General features: G+C 53.5%; 1 protein-coding gene across 1 annotated transcript; it reads right to left on the minus strand.

Moving 5' to 3' along the window:
* Positions 1 to 208: 208 nt before the first annotated feature.
* Positions 209 to 23,691, minus strand: FGD2 (FYVE, RhoGEF and PH domain containing 2). Its single transcript, XM_054027257.1, has 16 exons — positions 23,597 to 23,691; positions 18,426 to 18,795; positions 16,798 to 16,878; positions 14,445 to 14,593; positions 13,119 to 13,275; positions 12,771 to 12,909; positions 10,495 to 10,553; positions 8,518 to 8,664; positions 7,703 to 7,795; positions 6,119 to 6,198; positions 6,003 to 6,033; positions 5,360 to 5,452; positions 4,814 to 4,945; positions 4,336 to 4,482; positions 1,463 to 1,606; positions 209 to 1,282 (listed from the first exon to the last, which is right to left on the minus strand). The coding sequence occupies exons 1-16, from the start codon at positions 23,659 to 23,661 to the stop codon at positions 1,040 to 1,042; spliced, it is 2,130 nt and encodes a 709-aa protein (XP_053883232.1). The 5' UTR covers positions 23,662 to 23,691; the 3' UTR covers positions 209 to 1,039.
* Between the last annotated feature and the right edge of the window lie 1,483 nt (positions 23,692 to 25,174).

The following is a 25,174-nucleotide window of genomic DNA, read 5'->3' on the forward strand; positions in this document are numbered from 1 at the left end:
TTGATTGACCTGAACCGATTGCTTTTGGAGGGAGGCGGGGGCGGTTGGGTATTTTTTCCCCCCTCCACATTTTTGGTTTACAACATTTTTCAAGATTTCAACTTTTCATCCCAATTCAGGGCGGGAAAATGTTTTGATCGCTTGAAAAATTGTCACAGGACGGGAAACCTGGTTCCCACCCAGCTGGAGTGGCTGGGTTAAGCTAATCATGGGAGGAACCTCCTGCCATGGCCCCCCCCATCCCCATCCCATCTCTTCCCACTTCTATTTGGTCATCCAATCCCTCCCCTCCATGACTCCAGCAGCACCTCTTTTCCCCAGCATCCTCCAGCCCATTCCCCTCCTCCCACGAAGAGGCGGATGGCTAATTAGCCAAGAGGACTGCCCACTGGGTCCTGGGGCATTTGTCAGATCCTCTAGAAAGGCTCTGCTCACGGATCCAAATCCCACCCTCCTGTCACATCTGAATTTTGCAGATGGCTCCTTCTCCGCGGGATCCAAACTCTGCAGCTTGAGCCATCTTTGCCTGAGGCAGAGGCTTACTGGCCTCCACACCTAGCTATCCTGCCCATCTAGCTAGCACGGCTTACAATAGCCATGTAGACACGGTGGCATGGGCTAGCAACCCGTGTATAAATCTGCCAGGGAGCCTGGCTATGTACTTGGATTGCTCGCCCATGGTGCCAAACGACATTAATTTTTACTACTTGCTCCAATCACGCCTTCCTCTGCAGTGTGGTCTGGGCAATGGGAACAGTAAGGGCTATGCTGCCCTGCCTTGATAAACCTCAAAGCAATTTACAAAGGTTAGTAAGTACCATCATCCCCACTGCAGAGATGGGGGAACTGAGGCACAAAAAAAAGTCCAGTGACTCGCCCAAGTTGACAGCACGTGAGCAACAGAACTGGGGATAGGATCCCAGGTCTCCTGAGTCCCTGTCACTTTGCTGTGACCACTAGATCTTGCTGTGTGAGCTCTCTGACATGAAGGATTGGAGTCATCTATAGACAGCCTAGAAGAGGTTGCCGAGAGCCCCAATCACTCCAGGTCATCGAATGAGTCATCGTCCTCCTCCTCCTCCTCTTCTCCAGAGAGAGGAGCATTGCCCCTGGCTGACTGCTCCATGATCTTCATCCAGCGCTGCTTCAGCTCCTCCGTCTCCGCCACAAATGTGTAGGTCTGCTTGGACTGGACCAGCTGGAAGAGGTGACGGGGGTCACTCTGGGGCGGCTCCTTCACCTGGTAGCCCAGCAGGGGGATGGAGGTGTGAGCCTTGACATCCTGGAGGGAGGGAAGGACAGACAGGGGCTCAGGCTTGTTAGCGTCAGTATTTGCTCCCTCCCTCCAGTGGAGACAGCCAGCACCAGCTTTACGCTGCACAACTCAGACGAATTGCCAGGCTGCTGCGACTCGAGCAGGGTCTCAATACAAATGCAATAGGAGAACCAAGCCCTCGCCTACCTGGGGTGCCGCATACATGTACAGCACCAGGGGGTCGTCCTGTGGGATCACGAACCAGCCCCGCGTTCCCCCTTTCCCGTTCTTATCCAACTGCTGCAGGAAACTGCACATCAGGCTCTGCCCCGAGATTTCCGCTGATTCTTTCTGCCAAGAAACCAAGAACCCCCCTTTATAATCCTTCCACACGCTCATGGATTCAGGCTTACCCTGAGGCTTCCTAGTGAGCTAATACAAAGGCAGAGGGAAGGTTTGACCTGTGGAACTCACTGCCACATGATATCACAGAGGCAAAAAGCTTAATAGGTTTCCAAAGAGAGCTAGGCATTTGTGTCTACCCACAGTACAAAGGGTAATGTTTTAGAAGGATTATAAACCCTCCTGCTTCAGGGCACAAGCCAGCCATTGCCTCAGGTCAGGAAGAAGCATCCCTCATAGGCACTTTAGTGCATAAGCAAAAGTGTCCACTATAAATTTTTTTCCATCTTTCTCTGAAACCTCTGGTTCTGGCCATTGTCAGAGATGGGACAGAGGGTCTGATCCAGTCTGGCAAATCCTATGTTCTCACAGTTTGTCTTTATAAAACACCTTTTATCCTCTAGGGTCCTAAAGCACCTGGCAAACCGATGTACAGAGTCCATAGGGACTGTTTCACCCATGGCTGAAATGCACCCATCTCTGGGGTGGAAAGCAGCAACTGTTTAACATGGCATGGCAATGTGAGAGCTTTGTACAAGTTGTGAAAAATCCCATTTTCGGTTGGAACAGGGAGGGGATCGAAAGGCTGGTGGAATGTAACAGTCCCTGCTGGAATATGGCCTGGATGCTGGGTCTAACATCCCACCTGTTAAACACTGCCTGAGAGTTTTAATGACCATGATCAAGCAGCACCTTGGATTGATGTTTTTCATCCAAATTCTGAAACCTGGACATCTCAGTGCCCCCTAGTGCCACACTGGTGCACTACATTCAGTACTGACTAGGAGAGTAGAGTGCCACCTAGTGAAGCAGCAGCCCATTACTGGACACTCCCATCCAAGCACCCGGCCAGCTTGACGCGTTTTAGCTCCTGGGACGCACAGTACACAGGGGGACCGTGGACAATCATGACCCCGGGGTTCCAGGGAGGTTGCTGCACTGGAGAGTGGCTGAAATCACTGCCCTTGCTTCTCAGCCATGCTGTGTCCCCCAGGCTGCAGATCCAAATTCGGCGGGTGGGTGGGTGGGTGGGTTTGTAACTGTTACCATGTCAAAGAGGGCTCTGAATGAATCAAGAAGAGCAAACCCAGGCTGTTTTGAGGAACATGGAGAGGGCAAGTGCCCAGATCTGACCACCTCACTGGGAACTAGTCTGGAATGGATCCTAAGGTGAAAGGCGCCTTATTCTGTTGGAGCGGGTCTGAGCCTATCCCATTAGCCGTGGGACAACCGCTGCATCCACATGTGTGTGTCCATGTGCGCACACACGTCTATGTATCTGTGTTTTCCTATGCATGGATATCCACGGATGGGTGCAGTCGTGTGTCTGCAGGTGCACATGTGTGTATATTTCTGTGTTCAAATGCACGTGTGCGTACACGTGTCTGTGGGTACATACCTTGAAATACGTGGTCACTACTTATGCTAAACAAGCCATTCCCTCTTGTCTCGAGCTGTGACACTCTGAGCCAGTTTCCCAGACCGGAAGCAGAGCTCTGTGTGGTTCGAAAGTGTGTATCCCTCACCAACAGAAGCTGGTCCAATAAGATATCGCCTTCCCCACCTTGTCTCCGCACACCTGGGTCCGTCAATGGGTGTGAACAGTCCTGTGTGGCCATGTCAATGCAGGCGCACATGGGGATGAGGGTCTGCGTGTGAGCAGTGGTATCTCTGTGTGTGTCAGTGTCTCTGCGTGGGTCTGTTTGCGTGGAGATTTGTGGTTGTAGAGGTGGATTTTTCTGCACCAGCCTCAGTTCAGCACCATGGACAGAGCACTCTCTTTTCCCCTGGGAAGTCACAGCCAAGGTATGGTAGCCAGGAGAGGCTTGTGGAGTTCGCGACCCACCCCAGGGCTAAGACAGCTCCAAAATGTGAAACACTGGGTCACAGCACTCGCCACGCAACCTTAACTCCAGCCCAAGCAGCCGCAGGAGGGAGTGCACACCACGGGCCAGCGAAATCCAGTCATCCAGGAGGGACAGAACCAGCTGCCCCTTCTCCCCATCAGGAGCTCGCAAGCCTCACAAACCCCGATGTGCAGTAGGTCGATATTCCTGCCCTCCCCTTATAACTGGGGAATCTGGGGCACCCAGAGGTGAATGGCTGAATGTATAGAGATGGGGAAACTGAGGCACGGAGAGGCGCTTGGCCTGATTCCTAGAGGTGCTGAGCACCCCAGACTCCCACTGACTTAAATGTGGCTGGCGATGAGCACCAGCAGCTCACAGGTGACGTGCCCAAGGCCAGTGGCAGAGGCAGGAAGAAAGCCCAGGACTCCCGCCTGACAGGTCCCTGCTCTAATGATTAACCCATGCTGCACAGTGGGTGGGACAAGCAAGCACGATCCCTGCGTTTGTAATGCAGGGAACACAAAGGCAAAACGCCCGCCCCCCACAGATTGGTGGGCAGACGGGCCCAATGAAATCCCCTGCTCAGGGCTTCCCAGAGGCAAGGGGCAGCTCACCAAAGCACCCCACTTGGTGACCGCCACAGCAATGTGGGAGTGCTGTGCCTGACATGAACCCAGCTGGGCTGACGTAGCCGCGGATTCCCCTGCAGGAGGGAAGGAGCAGGCCAGAGACCCAGGGGCAGGAAGCGGGCGGGGCTGGAAAGGGGCAGCCGCGGAAGAAACCAGAGACAGACTGCGGAGCAAGAGGCCTCCCCGGCTGCAGCCTCACCTCGAGGATCCCCTTGTGCTTCCCCTCTCGTTCCTCGGGCAGCAGATGCCCCGTCAGGAAGACGTAACACTCCAGGCAGACGCGGTTGGGCCGGTTCCTGTCGTACTGCAGCGGAGCTCTGTAATCGGAGCACCGGGCGCACACCACCTGCCCCACGAGAGAGACCCAGATCAGGGGCAGGGAGGGGGCTGAGCCGGGCACCGTGGGGCCCTGAGAGACAGCACCCACCTCTTTCCCCACGCCACCAGTAAACAGGCGATCCCCCAGCCCCTGGTGGGGAATCCCTGTGGGGAAGGGTTTTTCCTTCTCCTGGTGACCCTTAGCCGCCCCCACCCCACACCGAGGGGCTTTATTCTCCCTCCTCTGGCCCCTCCAAAGGGAACTGTGTGACCCCTTCCTGTGCGGGGGGCGGGAAGTCGGACCCCTCGCTGGCCCCTCCAAAGGGCTCGGCCTACAAGGAGGCAGTGGGGTCACTCACGTAGCCACAGGCCCGACAGTGGTGCCTCCTGCGCGTGATGGCGTTGAAAGGCTCCTTGCAGCGCATGCACATGGTCACCAGCTTGTCCCGCACCCACTGCGGGGCCCGTCGTCCCAGCTCCTCCGACTTGAACTGCGCGGGGGAAAGGAGAGAGCACGGCTCAGTCACCTCGGCGGAGCAGAGCCGGGGCGCGCCACAGGGGCTATGAAAGGGATTCTCTATTCAGGCGGCTGGACACAGGCAGATCCTGTGGGTTTTTCTAGCTCCCAGCCTGTGCCGCCTAGTGTCACCGCACGGGGTCTCCCGAAATCCTGGCCCAGATTCAGCCGTCATGAAAGGAACCTGATGACCATAATGCAACCTCTCTCCCCACTAGCCCACCCTTCCTCTGCCTCCAGCCGTTCTCTGCTACTACCCCGCGGGGCAGGGGGAAGCTTGCCCGTCCCCACAGGACTCTCCCCAGTTCTTCAGGGCTTCCTGAGGGTAAAAGGATGCCTTAGCCCAGAGCAGCTAGTAGCCACAGGACCGCGGGGAGGGGGAGCTTACAGCAAATTCCTGGACCTCCCCATCAGGCCCGTGAACTGCTGTCTTGAAGCTCTCGCTCTGCTTCTCTTTCTTGGCAATGGCGTCCTGGAATGCCTGAGGAACAAAGGGGGGTTAGGGCTGTCACAGCCCATCCCAACGGCAGCCCAATTCCGTGAGCAGCTGGTCTCAGGCCAGTTCCCCATGGGAGTGCAAATACCACCTCCACTTTTGGCACCAACTGGCTCCCTTGGAAGCTGCCACAGCAAAGACCACGGATTGCAGGGGCCACGGGTACTACATCTGATTAAGTGGGGCTTGGCCAGGGAACCAACGCAGGAATGGCGGGGGGTGGACTCCTCCCCGAGAGAGCAACACACCAGCGCAGAAAGCCACCACACACCCCCAAACCCACCCCTTTGCACTGCCACGCAGGAGACCAGCCTGGAGCACGGCCCCACAGCACCCCACGGATGCAGATCCCCACACAGCCCCTCCGCCGCCTGTCCTGCCCATTGCAAGCTGGAACCTGCGCACAAGGAACTCTTCCCACCTGCAGAGGCAGAGCACGGATTGGGACCCACAGGAGGCGAGTCTGTATCTCCATATTTAAAATCACATGACTCCCTCCCGGCCAGGGACCAGGGGCTGCGGTGCGCAGTCGTACCTTTATCCAGGCGTTCATCTCCTCCTGCGACCTGTGCCAAAGGGGAGACAGTGGTTAGAGCATGTCCCTGGGCTCCTCAGCTGGGGCTGGAGAAGGAGGGCCCCTCGCTCCCTTACCTGGCTTGCAGTTCCAGCGACCGCTGCTTCCCCGAGACCAGGAAGGAGTGAGGGAATTCCACATCCTTCAGTACCCGCACCTGGAATCCCGGGGGGGGGGGGGGGGGGAGAGGGACATTAGAACTAGAGCCAGAGCCCGCCGGCCCCATGGAAGGTCCAGTCTGGGTCTCCCTCTCAGCTGTACAGACACCCGGTGGCTGCGAGGGCTCTAAGTGTGTATGGTCTATGCCATGGCTCTAAGTCCATGGATTCAGAGCCCAAGCACAGATTGAACATGACCCTATGGACACTGCTGACTGTGGCTCCTAAGAACTCTCTTTGCCTGCTCTCTGGACGTAGCTCCAGGAACGCCTGCTCCGAGGGCTTGGCTACACTTACAAGTTACAGCACAATAAAAGAGCCCCGGGCGCACTAGCTCACTCCCAGTCCACACTGGCAAGGCACGTAGAGCGCTCTGACTCCACAGCTACAGCGCTGCTGGTACTCCACCTCGGCGAGAGGAATAATGTTTGCTGTGCCCCTTCTGGAGCGCCGCGGTGCCAGTGTGAACGAGGTGTTGCATTATTGCGCTCTGATCGGCCTCTGGAAACGTCCCATAATCCCCTTAAGTGAAGTGGCCACTCTTGTCATTGTTTTGAACTCGCTATAGGAATGCGGATATGGTGTTTGAAAGCTCCGTTTCTTATAGCCGGCTGCTTATCTGCTCTGAGACAAAGCAACCATTAGTGTGGAATGCTGTGTGAGAGAGAGAGAGGCAGGGGGGAAGGAGGGTCTGCTGCTGTCTGAACTTACAAGACAGCATGCTGACATGCTCTCAGCCCACCAAAACCCACTCTCTCTCCCCCCACATACACATCACACACTCCCTGTCACACTCCACCCCCTCCCCATTTGCAGTCACTTGCATGCTGGGATAGTTGCCCATAATGCACCGCTCCCAATGCCGCTGCAAGTGCCGCAAATGTGGCCACAAGTGCGCTTGAAGCTGTCAGTGTGGACAGACTACAGCACTTTCCCTACTGCGCTCTACAAAGGCTGGTTTAACTCGAAGTGCTCTACATCTGCAAGTATAGCCATGCCTTGAGTCTGCAGGGAGCTGCTGTGTGCCATAACAGCGCAGGCTTTGATCTTAGATACCGGGAGCTAAGCAGGGTCACACCTGGCAGTATTTGCACGAGGGACGTGAAAGGGAGAAGAAAAACACCCCAAGTGCTCCAGAAAGTAGAGTGGGCAATGCAGCATGAGGCGCTCTTCCCTCTGTGTCAGCAGTGCATGTCGTGCTACTGGGGAGGTGCTCGTTCAGGTGAGGTGGAAATTCAAGGCCCTGGTCGCTTGGGAATGTTTTCCCAAGCATTAGACCAGCTGCCCTGGCCAAATCACATTCTGCTTCCCTCAACCCTTTCCTATAGTTTCCACTGGACACAGAGTTGTTCTTCACTTCCTGTCATACAGTGTTGCTGTGCCCTATTAATCAGCAGCCATGTTCCGCCCCAGAGGTGGCTGCCTTTCAGTGGTGCTCTGGGGCGGGGGAAAGCCGCTCCCTGTATAAATGTAGGTGATAATAACGTGTAAGGGTTGTCTGACCTTCATGCCCTCCACATCGATCCGCCAGCGCACCTGGAACTCCGCCCCCACCTGGATAACCTTCGGCACGCAGAACAGCAGCATGTTGTTGAACTGAGTGAGGAAGCAGATGTGAGCTGCTGGAGGGGACCATGCAGCAATGGTACACTGAGCATGGGTGGGGCAGGACCGGGCCACCATCCTCTGGCAGCGCCAGTCAGGATCTCCAGGTGCCCAGGGCAAATGTCCAACAAAACAGCGTTTGGCAGCACATGCTCTGGATCTATAGGTACCAATGCTTGGGGTGGGGTGCGGGGGTTCAAAGGAGCCTATGGAGTTAGGGGCCGAAATCCCAATGGAATTGGAATTGAGTGCTGAACTCAAATGGCTCATCTGCCCTCCTCCCCCCAACACCTCCCCACACTCCCCCCAAAGACGAGGGATTTCCAAAGCACTGTCTGAGCAACCGAACGGTTCCCTTGTGTGGGGGATCAGAGGCTTTGGAAGCAAAGGGCCCGGACCTCCATGCTTTGCCCCTTATGGTACCATTTACACCTGGGCACGATGGGTGTCCAACACTCCCAGATCTGTACAGTCCATGCACCCAGGCTGCCCTGGACACTGGGACCAAAGCAGCGGGGACATCAGGCTCACAGTCTCCAGCCCGGCCAAGCCTGCGAGCGGTCAGGGTTTTCTGTTCTCTCTCTCCCCTCAACCCTGTCCTCTTCCATCGATCCTCCGCCCAGAAACGGCCTTCCACTTCGTAGTGCTGCTGACCCTCTCCTTTCCTTCCCTGCCCTCCCACCCCGCCTCGGCTGGCCCAGCCGCCCTCCTACCAGGAAGAGATACTTCTCCGACGTGGTGTTGTTGCGGAAGGAGATTTTCTGAATGGGGCCCTCCTTAATGAGCTCGTTGGAAGGGTCGACGATATCATCTTCCAGCCCCAGCCTTTGATACACCTCCCAGAGGTTCTGCAAACGCTCCTGGGGAGCCAAGAAAACAGAGGGGGGTGAGGGAGGAAAAACACCAGGGGGGGCTGATGCTGCAAGATGCTGAGCACCCTCAGCAGCCACTGACCTTGGCCTCCATCCTAGAGATGCTGAGTGCCACGACTTCCTTTGTTTGTCCTAGGAGTCAGCAGTGCTCAGCCCTGTGCAGGAGGCACTGAGAACTCGGCAGGATTGGGCCAATGGAGAAGAGGAGGAAAAGGATCCGGTGATGGGGAGAGGGAGAAAAAACACCCCAAATCTACCACCTTGGCTTTCAACGTCTCCTCCCCTCGCAGGAGGGTCTCTAAGGAAGAGGTCGGACACCCCAGAACCAGGGCAGGCTGGGTTTCTCCTTCACTTCGGCCAGGGAACTACAGCCCACCCCTGATCTGGCAAGGCAGGATGTCTCCCTCCTCTTCTGGCCACATGGAGCTGGCCACTCACTCCAGACGGATGGGATGGGTTGGATCTTTCTGGACCAGCACATCTGTTTCAGACCCCAGCACAAGCAGGGTTCTCTTTCCCTAGGCAGAGGCGGCTCGTGCCTACCTCAGAACGCAGGGGCTCCATGTCTTAGCACACGGCCTGCACAGGCTGGGCTGGGACTGATTTCTCCTTAACCCGTTCTGAGAGCAGCTTCCAATACTGTCTACACAGAAATCTGGGGCCAGATCCTCAGCTGGTGTATATCGACCTAGCTCCACTGAATTACACCGTCTGAGGGCCTGAGAATACAAGGATGCCCCAGATGCAGGCTAATGAGCCTTGCAATGTGGCTACCCACCCACTCCCTATCACTGCAGTGTAAAGGCTCATCCGCTGCCGGTTTTCTGAGCCACAAGCAACCGCTATTCACCTACGGGCAGAGACAAGTGTTTGCAGTGTTGCTGCAGTGGCGCTGGTCCCAGGACATTAGAGAGACAAGGTCTTGCGACCTGAAGAAGAGCTCTAGGTAAGCTTGAAAGCGTGTCCCTCTCAGCAACAGAAGCGGGTCCAATCAAAGATACCATCTCACCCGCCTTGTCTCTCAGAGACCAGTGTGATATTTGCATACCAACTGGGAACAGCACGAGGGCTGCTGGGAAATAATAGACTTCAAGGCCAGACAGAATCATTCTGGTCTAATCTGATCTCCTGCATAGCACAGGCCAGAGAACATCATCCAGTGATTTCTGCACTGAGCCCGGCACTTCCCTGTTGCCTTCCATCCGAGGATCTCAAAGAACTTTAACCACCATTAATGAATCAAACCTCACAACCTCAGGAGACGCAGTTAAGGGATCATCACCTTCTTTGACATATAAAGAAACTGAGGCACACAGAGGTGGAGCGAGGTCACACAGCAGGTCACAAATAGAATCTCTCTCTCCTGACCCCGGTTCTGCTTTAACCGCTACACCATGTATTCCCCAATTGCCTGCCTGGCCTCCTGGGACACTAGCTTGGGACACAGAGGATCAGGACAATTCCATGCTCTGCCACAGACTCACTGTGTGACCTTGGGCAAATCCCCTAGTCTCTCTGTGCCTCGATTACCTATCTGTACAATAGGGATAACAGCCCTGCCCTGCCTCCCAGAGGGGTCGTGAGGAGAATGATCAGGAGGTGCTCAGATATTGCAGTGATGGAGGGCAGCAGCCCTGTACCTGTGAGACCCTCCCTGTTCCAGCACAGGTGCTTGGGAATGGAATATGGTCAGGGTGCTCTCTGTTACATATATATACAGCATCTAGCACAGTGGGGTCCTGGCCTCTGGCTGGGGGGAAACCAGGAGCTAGCACGATACAAATCATAATTAAGAGCAGCGTGAGGGCTGGTACTCACCATTTCTGCAATGGCCGCGTTTGAGTGTTTGGCTGCAGAGAAAATCATTTCCAGGGCTTCTGCAATGAGACCAGAAGAGAAACAAAGGCTTAGAATCCCCAAAGTACAGTGCAGAGGCGAACAGCACAGAGGCGAATCATAGAATATCAGAGTTGGAAGAGACCTCAGGAGGTCATCTAGTCCAACCCCCTGCTCAAAGTAGGACCAATCCCTAACTAAATCATCCCAGACAGGGCTTTGTCAAGCCGGGCCTTAAAAACCTCTAAGGATGGAGATTCCACCACCTCCCTAGGGAACCCCTTCCAGTGCTTCACCACCCTCCTAGTGAAATAGTGTTTCCTAATATCCAACCTAGACCTCCCCCACTGCATCTTGAGACCATTACTCCTTGTTCTGTCATCTGCCACCACTGAGAACAGCCGAGCTTCATCCTCTTTGGAACCCCCCTTCAGGTAGTTGAAGGCTGCTATCAAATCCCCCTTCATTCTTCTCTTCTGCAGACTAAACAACCCCAGTTCCCTCAGCCTCTCCTCATTGTTGTCAGTAGCTACAGGTGTGGTGCTCTGCTCTTGTTCCATGATGATAACAGTCGGCTACGTGCGTGTTCCCTCTGTGTGCTGCCCCAGTTCTGCACAGATAGTTGACACTGCAGACCCCAAGAGAACCCCCAAAGACCACAGACTCTAGTAAGGTACAAAGGCACCCGGCCAGGTGTATTGTCAAACGAAGCACAGTAATAGTTTCCTATAGACTCTACAGGACATACTACGAATATGTGCCCCCTGGCAATGGACACAGCTCAGTCAGTGGTGGGACACTCCACTGCCCCCTAGGCTGGACGACAATGTGTACTTCCAAACCTATTCTTATAAAGGTGCAGAACAGCTTACTCATCCCTCCTGACGTATTGAGGTGCAGCCCCTTTACTCATTAGGGTGCTGCTTCTCCCGTTACATGTTGGTTCAATCAAATCTATCCATCATGTTGTCCTTTCAACCCTGTCTTTAAGATGCACCTGCCTGTTCCTAGTTATCTCTGTGGAGTGTTCTGATGGCATCTTGGCACAAGTTCCTCTTATTAGCACTTATGTGTGGATGCACCTTCTTCTATCAACCCTCTTCTCGCCAACTTCTGTGAGTGGGGCCTGCCTCTGGCTCACAACCCAGCTTTTGCTTAGCAATGCCTGGAAGTACTTTGGTTCAGGCTTCAGGCCTCAGACTGGGCCTCTAACACAAGAGTTTATGTTTCAGGGCCTCATATCTTACTACACTCGTAAGTCATGTGCCCCAGCCCCCTAATCATTTTCGTTGCCCTCCGCTGGACTCTCTCCAATTTGTCCACATCCCTCCTGTAGTGCGGGGACCAAAACTGGACACAGTGCTCCAGATGTGGCCTCACCAGTGCCGAATAGAGGGGAATAATCACTTCCCTCAATCTGCTGGCAACGCTCCTACTAATGCAGCCCAATTCTGCTGAGAATGTGGGTGTCTCACCACTGCCCTTTACTGGATGGAATCAGAACTGCTCAACTTTGTGGAGTGGTCGGGGTGTGCTGCACAGCGAAGTCCTGGGAGGCCACAGATTGGTAATATGAATGCTTTTGCCTCCAGGGCCATCAGGGATCGCTAAGGGGAACACAGCTTTTCTTATCCTGCTGACGGCCCCTCTGCTCCAACTGAAGTGGGAACCGCAGAGGCTCAGAACAATCTGACAATCAGATGCAAGGTGTCTCAAATCAGGCACCAAAAATCACAGCATCTTGCACATGCGGGCCTCAGCTCTCTAGCAACAGCCCTTCCACACCCTGAAGAAGACAGGCTGGAGTCAACACGCTCAAGTGACGCTACTGAAGACAACGTCGATCACTTGGGTGATTTGACTTTAAGGAGCTAAACGCTGGTCTCTGGTACTAGATGTCAGCTATGGGGGGTCCAGGAAGCAGGTTACACCTGCCGTCTGATTCTCCGTGTTCTTGCTACCAAATGGGCCAAGGAGAACATCACAAGACTTTTGGAATTGTGGTTAGCAGCGCCAGTTCTAAGGCATCCTAACTAGTGAACCCCTGGTCTGAGTCACTTCAGGTCTTCCAGAGACATCCGCTGGCGGGACTGTAGTTGTTCTGCCCCTTTATTTGAGGCTCTCAAAGTGCCTTGCAAAGGGGTATAAATGTCACTACCCGCATTGTGGAGAGGGGCACTTGCAGGGCTGCCACTAGACCCCATGTCTCCTGACTCCCAGCCCCACAACTGGCCCATGCCCCCAGGGTGAGCTCTTACTCTCTGCGTCATGCCGGTCTGGTGACTCTGGAGGTAATTTCCGGACGTAATCCTTCAGCAGGAGTTCATAGCGTGGGATCCTCTGTACCGGCTCCAGCATGTGGTGCTGCAGGGTCAAGTTAGCACAGACTTCCCTCTTCTGGAAAGGGACAGCAGAGAACCAAAATTAGAGGGAGAGACACACCCACACAGTGGAAGTGCGGGCTCCTCGCACACACCCCGACCCGCCTCAGCCCGGCCTGGAGGAGCCAGTTTGGGTAAAGGGGCTCCACCAGGAAACATGCTGAGCATCAAAGCCAAGGAGGCCAGGTGGTTCTGAGCCTCTTTCCAGATCTAGTGGAGCGTCACCTGAATGTCCACAATGAGCTCCTGGAAGGGGGGGGACTTCTCCCACCAGGTGGTGATCAGCTCAACCGCCTTGTCGAAGTTCTTCACGTACTCGCCGTACATCTTGAGGAACGGGGCTAGCTTCTGGATGACATCCCCGATCCTGGGATTGGAGCTCCTGCCGGCAGAACCCCGGAGATAAGCACCCCTGCCAGGTCAGTGGAACGGGCCGCAGAAGCTGCCCAGAGAAACTGAATCGGCTTTTCACCTGCCACTGACATAGCAAGAGGCCGGGGAAGGGAGGGGGCCAGATTGGTTCGGGGAGGGGTTGCATTAAGAGTCATTACACATTTCAGACAGTGTTTCAACGGATCTTCAGCTCTCATCCCTCTGTGTCAGACCCAACAGGGCTTCTGCAAGCACCCTACGAGGTTCTGGCTCAACCCAAGACTGAGGTAATGTGGCCTAGCAGGTAGAGCACAGGACTGAGACACAGGAGACCAGAGGTCAATTACTGACTCTGACGCTGAATTGGTGGCATCAGTTGGGTTTCTAGAGGGCAGGTGTCCATGGTACTAAAGTCCCATCACAACTGACCCTGGACAGGTCCTGAACTAGGCATCATGAGATCTCCTAGCTCTGCCGCTGATCACTATATGGTCTTGGGGAAGTCACTCCCCCTGTGCCTCAGTGTCTCCATCATTTTTGGTTGAAAGTCTCAGCAGAGAGGCCAAGGGTGAAAGGGTCATGGAGACTGAACACCCTTCTCGTGCCCAGGGTTGTATATACAGCGCAGGGTTGAGAGAGAGACAGTGTCTCTGTAAAAACAACAAGGAGTCTGGTGGCACCTTAAAGACTAATAGATTTATTTGGGCATAAGCTTTCGTGGGTAAACACCTGTGTCTCTGTGTGTGTACATAAAGCTGACACTACCACTGTCCATGTTCGGGGAGATTTTGGCAGCCCTGGGGAAATAATCTGGCACTTCCTACAGCGTTACCAAAAAATTAACCCACATCAGATTTGCTAACTGTGTATGGAGGCCAAAATGTCAAGCAGGCTTCAAGCACCTGCAAATGAAAATAATAATGGGCAGGAATCCGGTTCCCTTACTCACACTGAGTAGCACTTGACTCCATGAGTCAATGAAATAAGGTCACACTCAGCATGAAGAAGAGTATCAGCATCTGGCTCAAATGGTCTTGAGAAAGTGCTTTCCAGCACACTGGCTTGCAGAGCAGACCAGGTAAACATTCAGGTTTGATCGTAAGCCCCAATTCACAAGTGCTCCCCTCCCGCCTTCATTCTAGGAATAGAACCCAGGCGTCCTGGCTCCCCCTAACTCACCAATCCTCCATGCGTTTCTGCAGCTCTGGCAGGAAAAACAGGGCGTGGAACTGGTAAATGGAGGAGATATTGGAGAAGATCATTTTCACCACATCCTCCGGGATGCTCTTCCCGCTTCTGGCTTCCTTCATCAGCTCTGCAAAAAACACCTGGAAAGACACATTCCCAACCGTACAGTAATAGGAAGGGGCAGTGAGCGTTTCTGCTGCTCCTCAGCATCCTGAGTGGGGAGCCTTCACTTCACTGAGGAAGGGAACTCAGAGGCTCCTTTAGAGACAAGCAAGCAGCCTGGGGACCATGTGGCTCCAGGTGGAATAGTGTCTAGGGTGGAAGGACACTCACAGCTGGTCCTAGATACAAAAGGGCTGGGAAGGGAGGAACGGACTGAGAGGTAATAGAATGTTCCAGGGAGAAATGCACGGATGTGTCAGGGACTAATGGGAACAAAGGCACTTCCTGAAGGGTGATGCTATCAAAGGGGCGTGGGGCTATCAGGGATACACTGCAGGGATGAATATAGGTCAGCGGCGTAGGCGTTTCTCTAACGAGCGAAGGAGCTGTGCTCCCTTAGGAGGTAATCAGATGAGCTGGCCTAGGAGCAGAGATGTCCTGGGGGCAAGTTAGCATGTTCCAGGGGTGACAGCGCTGAATGGTTTGGAGCAAAGGAGGCTATGTTTAGTTTTGAGAACAGAACACTGAGGGAGGGGGTCTGGTAACAGTCTTCAAATATGTGAAGGACTGTTGGAAAGCGGATGGGGATCAGTTGTTCTCCATGTCCACTGAAGGTAAGACAAGAAGTAATGGGCTTCATCTGCAGCAAGGGAGACTTAGGTTGGATATTAGGAAAAACTTTCTAACTATATCAGGATAGTTATGCTCTGGAACAGGCTTCCAAGGGAGGTTGTGGAATCCCCATCGTTGGTGGTTTTTAAGAACAGGTTGGACAAACCCCTGTCAGGGATGCTCTAGGTTTACTTGGTCCTATCTCAGCGCAGGGAGCAGGACTAGATGATCTCTCGAGGTCCCTTCTAGCCCTGCATTTCTGTGATCCTATCCCCATACACACCCATGCATCTGTAAAGTAACTGCTCTGGACCTGGGATGTAGTAGATTCCTTTTGGTTGCCCAGCCTGGGGTGCAGAGACAACTTGAACAGTAACCAAGGCATGTGAGATAGGGGTGCAAAGACTCTTTCTGGGGGTGATGGAATGAGATGAAGAGGCGGCCTCGAGGAATAGGCTCAAAGGCCTTAGGTGCGTAACAGATAGTCCCATCAGATCTTTGTGCCTTAGTGTTAAGGCAAGTGGCCTCTAGGCCAGTGGTTTTCAAACTGCGGGTCATGACCCAGTACTGGGTTGCGGAATGGAAGGCACTGGGTCGCGGCAGCTCTGGTCAGCTCCGCCGACCGGGCCGTTAAAAGTCCTGTCGGGGGTGCTGCCTGGCTGAGGCAGGTTAGTCCCTACCTGTTCTGACACTGCGCTGTGCCCCGGAAGCGGACAGCAGCAGGTCTGGCTCCTGGGGGGGGGGCCACCGGGCTCCGTGTGCTGCCCCAGCCCCAAGCACTGGCTCCCCACTCCCATTGGCTGGGAACTGCGGCCATTGGAAGCTGGAGGGAGAGGGGGCAGTGCCTGCGTGCGAGAGCTGCGCAGAGCCACTTGCATGCCTCTGCCTAGGAGCTGCACCTGCTGCTGGCCGCTTCCAGGGCACAGCATGGTCTGCGGGGCCAGGACAGGCAGGAAGCCTGCCTTAGCACTCCCGCTGTGCCGCTGACCGGGAGCTGCCCGAGGTAAGCCTGTAACCCAATCCTGCACCCTGATCCCCAGCCCTGAGCCCCCCCAAACCTGGAGCCCCTTCCTGCACCCCAAACCCTTCATCCAGGCCCCACCCCAGAGCCTGCACCCCCAGCCCAGAGCCCTGACCCCCTCCTGCACCCCAAACCCCTGCCTCAACCCTGAGTCCTCCCCAAACCCAAAGCCCCCTCCTGCACCCCAAACCCCTCATCCCCATCCCCATCCCGGAGCCTGCATCCCCAGCCCAGAGTCCTGCCCCTCCCACACCCCAACCCCCTGCCCCAGACCTGAGCCCCCCACCGCAGCCAAACCCCTCATCTCCAGCCCCACCACACAGCCCTCACCCCCACACCTCAACCCTCTGCTCCAGCCCTGATCCCCCCCACACCCCAAACCCCTCATCCCCAGCCCCGTTGTGTCGCGGGCATCAACAATTTTCTTCAACTAGATCGCCAAAAAAAAGTTTGAAAACCACTGCTCTAGGCCATTGGGTTCTTACTCTCCAGCCCTGTACGGAACTGTTTGGGTCAGATGGCATTAGAGACTGACTGCTACTTCCTGACCTGGTCCAGAAGGTGAAGTCGATTGACATAGGCTTGCTCTGTTTCCAACAGCTCCAATGCAATTTTCTTTTCTTCGGGATCCTGCGTGTACGGCAGAGGGAAAAATGGGTTTGGTCAGGCAGGTAGGAACAATGGGTGACCTGACAGAGGGCCAAATCCAGCCTGAGTGTAAGTCAGTGGAGTTTTTCCAGATCAGCTTAGGGATGAATTTGTCCCAATGGGTCTAAGGCAATTCCCCTTGGCATTCCATAGGCCATATATGTGGCATGAAATCAGGGCAGTCCTATATTCATTAACACATCAGAGAGAGAGAGAGAGAAGAGGAGAGGGACTGGTGCAGCGTGGCTAAAGGGTCTAAGCATCTACCCCTGGGCTCCCTGCAGACAAGTCCAAATGCCAGCTGGGCTGATTCAACGCTCTCAGGGAGACAAGCTGGGACCCCTTTCCGCTTTGTTTTCAGGGGGGAAAGGTCTTTTGGCTAAAACTTTAAAAAGCAGCATCCTGCCTGCTCTCCATGGATATTAAAGAGTTCATGGTCTTTTTAGTAAGAGCAGCTGGCTGATTTCAATGGGAATTAGACATCTAAATAACTTTGAAGTTCAGGGACCAGGTCTCTCCCCAACCTGCCATGCTCAAGGCCACGCTAGCAGGCTTCCATTCTGATTTCTCTCCGGCCCAGGGACAGCTGTTTTACACAGTGGTTTTCATGCCATTATTCTAGGCACTAGGCTGACCTCATTATTATCAGCTGAGTGGAACATGGAGGGATCTTAACAAACTCATGAAGCAAAAGTGTCTCAGCTTATACAAGATCCGTGCGCCTGTAGTAGTTTATATCTGTTATAACAGTGATACAGAAGCTGCCCCAGGGCAGACACCAAGCTGCGGGGGTGGGGAGGTGCTCTAAGGGTTAACTCACTGTGGTCTGGAAAGTGCGTTGAGATATCTAGATGGGAATAACTATAGAAATGCAGGGCCCGATCCTCAGCTGGTGAAAAGCACCGTAGCACCATAGAAGTCAATGGCACTAGGTTGATTTACATCGGGCCCGCAGAGTATTACTGTCTTATACCTAGGGTTAATAAGACTTTGCTTTTTTGCAGCACCAGTCATCCAAGAGCTTCCCATACTCTACAAGCCCTCACCAAGAATTAAGACTCACAGCTCCCTTTGATGCAGCGGGTAAAGTATTCTCCCCATTTAAGCTGCCGCAGAGCTCCCCAGCAATCGTTTGAAAATCTGGCCACTTCTCAGAGTAGCCTCTGTCTGGATTTTTGAAAAGGTCAGCCTTCCTGGGGAGGAAACTGGGACACAGAGGGGTGAGGTGACTTGCCCCGGGTCATACAGAGAGTCAGTGGCAGAGTTAGGATTCGAAACCTGCAGTTCTGCCTCTCCAAGGTCTCTGCTCTAACCACACACCCTGGGCTGAGCCTCAGGCTTCAGTGCTTCACAGCAGTTCATTACCAAGCTATGACTTGTAGCTTCAATGCTATTCTGTTTGGGATCGGGGCCATGTGCACCGATGGCCCTCTATGAACAATAACCATCTGTACTGGGGGCTAATAGTGTATCTCCTCAGTTACCCTCCAGCATTTAAATACCCCCCAGGGAAAGAGGCATTGAATGACCTGGTTCCTGCTGCCTCCAGGGCTTAACTCGCTGCCTGGCTGGGAATCCACTGACTGCTGACTCCGCCAGTTGCTGCTGTTGATTTTGCTCTTGAAGGAACTGAGACACTTGACGGTGAGCCCTCTCCGACCCTGCGGCGGGTTCTCCTCCGGCTCCTGACGCTGGGGCGGCTGGATTGTCCTCAGGGGAGGCTGGTGCCCCTCATGCTGGTTCTCCGGCTCTGCTCTGTCCTCTCTGGCCTTGCTCGGAGCTTTGCTGCCTACTGTGGGTGGGAGCAATGCAGATGCTGGGGAGTTCGGTGCTGCTGGCTTGGTCTTGGTCGGGGGCTGGCTTGATTCCTTGCGAGGACTCCGGCAGGGTTTTTCTGCCCTAGGATCATGGAAACAGCACAGCATTCTTATTCCTCTGGTCATGGTCCAGTGCCAGCCTCGACGCCCTGTGCAGCCCAATGCAAAGTCATACAGGCCAGACCCCATCCCACTCCCCGCAACCTCTGCCTACCTACCTGTGATCACCTTCCACATGGCTCAGCCAGGGCTGGCTTTAGCAAGAGCGGGGCCCGATTCCTGGGGGCGGGGCTTGCTGCAAGGAAGGAATCGAGCCGCGCTCCGGCCATGTTCGCCGGGCTTGGGTCCGGCCCAGAGCCCCTTGGCGGCCGGAGCCGAGCCGCGCCGCGGGGGCCGGGCCGGGGGGCCAGAGCTGCGCTGCAGGGGCCGGGCCGGGGGGCTGCAGCTGAAGCCGCGCCGCGGGGGCCGAGCCAGGCCGGGGGACCAGAACCGAAGCCGCACCGCGGGGGCCGGGCCGGGCTGGGGGGCCGGAGCCGAAGCCGCGCCACGGGGGCCGGGCCGGGGGGCCAGAGCTGCGCTGCAGGGGCCGGGCCGGGGGGCTGCAGCTGAAGCCGCGCCGCGGGGGCCAGGCCGGGCCGGGGGGCCGCAGCTGAAGCCACGCCGCGGGGGCCGGGCCAGGCCGGGGGACCAGAACCGAAGCCGCACCGCGGGGGCCGGGCCGGGCTGGGGGGCCGGAGCCGAAGCCGCGCCACGGGGGCCGGGCCGGGGGCCAGAGCCGAAGCCGCGGGGGCCGGGCCGGGCCGGGCCGGGGGGCCAGAGCCGAAGCCGCGGGTTGGGCCGGAGCCGCGCTGCGGGCCGGCGCACTCGACCGGAACCGGGGCTGGACTAGGCCGTGCCTCTCCGGAGCCCTTCTCGCGCCCCCCACCACCCCGGGTTATCTGGTGCTGCCTGCCTGCCCCTGCTTCTTTTCAGACTTCCCACGAACCTCTGATTCGTGGAAAGCAGGGGAGGGGGAGGAGCAGGAGGCGGAGCATTCAGGGGAGGGTAGGAGGGGGAAGTGAGCTGGGGGCAGGGTGGAGAGCTGCGGCGCGGGGCCCTCTTAGCGGGGGGCCCAATTCAGCCGAATCGGCCTAAAGCCGGCCCTGGGCTCAGCAACCCCTCCTTGTCTGTGAACCGCTGCAACCACCAGTGATATCACCTACATGGGGCCGGGGGCAAAGGGGTCGCTGACTGGTGCAGGGCACCTGTCACGTCTGCTCTGCCAGGGGACGCGGAGACAACTAGTGCAGCCCAAAAATGTGGGCAGTACTGGCCAGGGAGGGCATGAGGCCTGGCTGCTGGTTCATCACATGCCCAGAGCATGGGCTGCTTTGGCCTGCATCTAGGGCATCCTGACCCTTCCCCAGCAGAACCCAGAGGGCAGAGCAGCAATGGAAAGGTTTCCCCGGAGTGTGGTTCGCTTATAAAGTTTGTGGCCGATACCAAGCCGGGAGGGGTGGCAAGTGCTTTGGAGGATAGGATGAAAATTTAAAATGATCTGAACAAACTGGAGAAATGGTCTGAAGTAAATAAGTTGAAATTCAATAAGGACAAATGCAAAGTACTCCACTTAGGAAGGAACAATCAGTTGCATGCATACAAAATGGGAAATGACTACCTAGGGAGAAGTACTGCAGAAAGGGATCTGGGGGTCAGAGTGGATCACAAGCTAAATATTATATGAGTCAACAGTGTGACACTGTAGCAAAAAAAGCAACATCATTCTGGGATGTATTAGCAGGAGTGTTGTAAGCAAGACACGAGAAGTAATTCTTCCACTCTACTCCACACTCATTAGGCCTCCACTGGAGTACTGTGTCCAGTTCTGGGTGCTACATTTCAGGAAGGATGTGGACAAATTGGAGAAAGTTCAGAGAAGAGCAACAAAAATGATTAAAGGTCTAGAAAACATGATCTATGCGGGAAGATTGAAAAAAATGGGGTTTGTTTAGTCTGGAGAAGAGAAGACTGAGGGGGGACATGATAACAGTTTTCAAGTACATAAAAGGTTGTTACAAGGAGGAGGGAGAAAAATTATTCTTGTTAACCTCCGAGGATAGGACAAGAAGCAATGGGCTTAAATTGCAGCAAGGGTGGTTTAGGTTGGACATTGGGAAAAACTTCCTAACTATCAGGGTGAATAGGCACTGGAACAAATTGCCCAGGGAAGTTGTGGAATCTCCATCATTGGGGATTTTTAAGAGCAGTTTGGACAAACACCTGTCCGGGATGGTATAGATAATACTTAGTCCCGCCATGAGTGCAAGGGCTGGACTAGATGACCTCTCAAGGTCCCTTCCAGTCCTATGATTCTATGATTTTAGGCCCAGAGACACCCTCCAGCAGGCCAGGACCCACTCACATCCCTCCCTGTAGACCATCCTCCCTCCCCCCAGTTATATAAGTTCTTCTAACTCGCTCATTGCCAATGCACCCACTGTGCGTGCACACATCTCCCACAAGCACACACGTTCATCCACACACTCAGGAATGCACACACCCTCCCACGTGCACACATCCCTAATGTGTGTGTGTGGGAATACAGTCCCCTTAGACACATACTCACCCTCATGCATGCACATCCTTGTACACACAGCCTAATGCACAAACTCATATATGCACACACCTTTGCACATGCAAACAAAACCATGTACACAACCCCATACATGCACACGCTTTCATGGCAACCCCTTATGCACACCCTTCACACATGCATACACAATGCCTTCACAAGGGTACATCAGGAGCATGCCTGTCTTTCTTTCTAAAGCTGCTGGGTCTTCTGAGGGTCCTTCCTTCAGACCTTTATTCTAGAGAACATGTGTACACCTAGTACTGTGCGCCGGTGGGAAACTTCTCCATTTCTGTGTGCATTCTCAGTTGTGCTGATCCTGGCTAAACTCTTTTCTCTGTTCCACAATTGGCATTTGCATTTTGTTTCCAGCTTCCCCATCTCCCAAACAAACCACAAACCCCACTTTTATTTCCTCTTACAAAGTGTAGCTGGAGATCAACAAAAATTTGCCACGGCAGCAAATCTGATGAAAAGATCAAGCGATGAAAGTAATCAAGCCCCAGCCACATCACAGACCAAATCTGGATCTCAGGAATAGCTGCACGCGGCCGAGATCATGCAGATCACAACGCTCAGGACAAAGCATGTGAGAGCTGGAGACAAAGCACTCTCATTTGAGGGGATCTTGCTATAGAACAAACTTCCTGAGCACACTGGGTGAATCTGGAGTCTAACTTTCTTTAGGAAGCTGGAAAAACTTTCCTCTCTGAAAGAGTCTTTCCGCCATAAGAATGGTACTCACAGCCCTTGACAACCCCTTCTACCTCTAAACCCCACCCCTGATGCCTCCTTCTATTTCTACTGCCAAGCAAAGAGAGAAATTTAATCTAAAAAACTCTAACCCCAAGCAGAGTATTGACCTTGAAATAGGAACTGTGCCAGCCTCCATGAAATCCATTAGGTATTTGGCTGTTGTTACTGTTTTTACCTGGAAGGTTCCCAGATACTATGGTGATGGGCAGCAGGATAAAGCTCTAAAATAAATAGAAAAATACAAAGCCAGGCATGAGCCGTGCTAAGTACCAAACTTTCCTCTACACCTACTTATGTCACTTAATTGGCATAAAGCCATAGAGATCACAGTAAGTCAACACAGGGAAATGAATCAGTTCAGAAAAGACCTGCAGAAAACTGCAAACCCATCTCAACAAGATAATTGAAAACATTCAACGGCTGTACCTGGGCAAAAGATTCTCCTCTGCCATTATATTCTGACTGATCTGTAGTGAAACCGAGTTCAAGGACACTGAACCGTGATATGTGAGTGAGATGCAGAATCTTTTTGTTCAGTGTCTGTACAGCATCTAACACAATGGGGTCCTGGTTCATGACTGGAACTCCTAGGCATTACAGTAATACATATTAATCACCACCATCATCATTAACTCTTATATAGACTTTTTCATCCACAGATCTCAAAGCATTTTATAGAAAAGGGTAAGTATCAATATCCCCATTTAAAAGATGGCAAAACTGAGGCACAAGGAGAGGAGGTGATGAGGTCTCCTGACTTCTCGTTCAGTGCACTATCCATTGGACTGCACTACCTTTCTGTCTTCCATTTATTCTGAGCTGTCACATTATTTTACCAGGCAATGTTGCAAACTGATAGGGTATCAAAAAATGAACATAATCTCTCCTCTAATTGAATATATTCTGTTCCCGTTCTTGGCGTAGGTTTCTTAGGCACATGTGCAAACATACCTGGGAATCAGATCACTGCAAATAACAAACTGGACTATGGTCTTAGTAAAGTTCTGAGTGGCCAAGTGTCCGCATCGAATGACAATTAGCTCCTGCCATGACTATTAGTTCCTATACTGGCTGTCTCAGCGGAGAGCCTGCGGACTAAAAGCCACAATTACTGAACTCCCTCTGAGCCACTGGCCTGGTCCCCCCAGGGCATGGTGGAGGCATGTTGGCAGGACTGTTTGGGGAAAACAGGCACTGCATTACCCTGGTCCTTCCGTGATTGAATGGAGAACTTTTGCAAAGCTGCAGCGTTGTGGGGTTGCAAATCTGGCACCAGCGCTAAAATAGATATTAAATGAGCAATAATAAATCAGGGTAACCCTGGAGGTCCTGTGAAGAGCAGACTATACCCAGAACTCACTGTGGGGAGAGGGAGAATGGGGACTGAATTGAGTTCTAATGATCAGCAAATTCACAGACTTCCCTTCAGCCCCTGTTCTCCTTGAACCTGTCTCCATCCATCTCCTGCTCGCTGAGTCCTGATTTGCACTTAGCAGTCAGGAAACTTTCTCCTTACCTGGGATCCTCAAACACAGCCACGAGATTAAACACGGTCATTCGATTGCCTCGTTCCCCCTCCATGAGGCTGGCTCTTGTGACTCAGAATTGGTCCCTGTAAGCCAGGTAAGAAAGTGCTGCAGAGAGACCAAGACAGCTCCCAGATACGTCTTCTGAGCCCCCCTCTCTCTTTCTGTCTTTAGATGTTTCCGGGATATGCAAATGTACTTGGCTGGGGAGATTTGTGAGAAGTGAAGACAACCTGCAGTTCTTGTTGTCCGGGGAGTGAGAGCGTCTTGCAAATATTATATGGGTTGGCCTCAAAAGGAAAAGTAAAGAGGAAGTAATGCAGGCTGCTGCAGGGAGAAACTGTGAAAACTACTGTGCACTGAAATAGGTCCAGCGCAGACATGACTTCAATGTACGTCTAAATTAAACCAGCTGGACGGGTGACCTTAATGAAGCAGTGCCAAGCCAGTGTTTGCAAATCTGTAAGGGAACATACAGTAATAAACCAGTTTGCCCCTGGTGTGTAAGGCCCTAAAAACATGCTAGTATGTGCAGGTTATCAGAGACCCAATGATATATGCCAGTGTGTGCATGGCAGTGGAAGATCCTACAGTAACAAGCTACTGTGTGAATGCTCTGGGAAACCCTGTCATAAAACACTTGAAAGTACATGTTATCAAATGCCCTACAATGACTACTTAGTACTGTGTGCATGGCTATACAGAGACCCTATAATATCCCACTGCGTGCGCATTATGAGAGAAGCATGAGTATGTGTTATGAGAAACCCAGCAATAATATGCCAGGGGTCTGCCTGCTACAGGAGACTCTCCTATAACATACCGGTGTATGTATAGTTTGTAATGTGTGTGCTGCCATAACATGCCGGTGCACCCTGCAGTCACATGTTATGGTGGACAATATATAATCATAGAATCATACAAGTCTAGGATTGGAAAGGACATCGAGAGGTCTTCTAGTCCAGTCCTCTGCATTCATGGCAGGACTAAGTATTACCTAGACCATCCTGACAGGTGTTTGTCTAACCTACTCTTAAAAACCTCCAATGACAGAGATTCCACAACCTCCCTAGGCCAGGGGTTCTCAAACTGGGGGTCGGGACCCCTCAGGGGGTCATGAGCTGTCAGCCTCCACCCTAAACCCCGCTTTGCCTCCAGCATTTATAATGGTGTTAAATATATAAAAAGTGTTTTTAATTTATAAGGGGGGTTGCACTCAGAGGCTTGCTATGTGAAAGGGGTCACCAGCACAAAAGTTTGAGAACTACTGCCCTAGGCAATTTATTCCAGTGCTCAACTATCCTGACAGTTAGAAAGTTTTTCCCAGTGTCCAACCTAAATCTCCCTTGGTGCAATTTAAGGTCACTGCTTCTTGTCCTATCCTCAGTGGTTAACAAGAACAAATTTCTCCCTCCTCCTTGTAACAACCTTTTATGTACCTGAAAACTATCATGTCCCCCCTGAGTTTTCTCTTCTCCAGACTAAACAAATACAGTTTTTTCAAACTTTCCTCATAGATCATGTTTTCTAGACCAGTGGTTCACAACCAGGGATACATGTACCCCTGG

Source organism: Malaclemys terrapin, chromosome 4, assembly GCF_027887155.1.
Source record: "Malaclemys terrapin pileata isolate rMalTer1 chromosome 4, rMalTer1.hap1, whole genome shotgun sequence".
NCBI lineage: Eukaryota > Metazoa > Chordata > Testudines > Emydidae > Malaclemys > Malaclemys terrapin.

Coding starts and splice junctions, on each gene's coding strand:
- FGD2 (XM_054027257.1), bottom strand. CDS start 23,661: ATGGAGGGGGAACGAGGCAATCGAATGACCGTGTTTAATCTCGTGGCT. Junction 18,796..23,596: donor GCTGTGTTTGAGGATCCCAG/GTAAGGAGAAAG, acceptor CCATGATCCTAG/GGCAGAAAAACCCTGCCGGA. Junction 4,946..5,359: donor GGGAGGTCCAGGAATTTGCT/GTAAGCTCCCCC, acceptor TCCCCCGCGCAG/TTCAAGTCGGAGGAGCTGGG.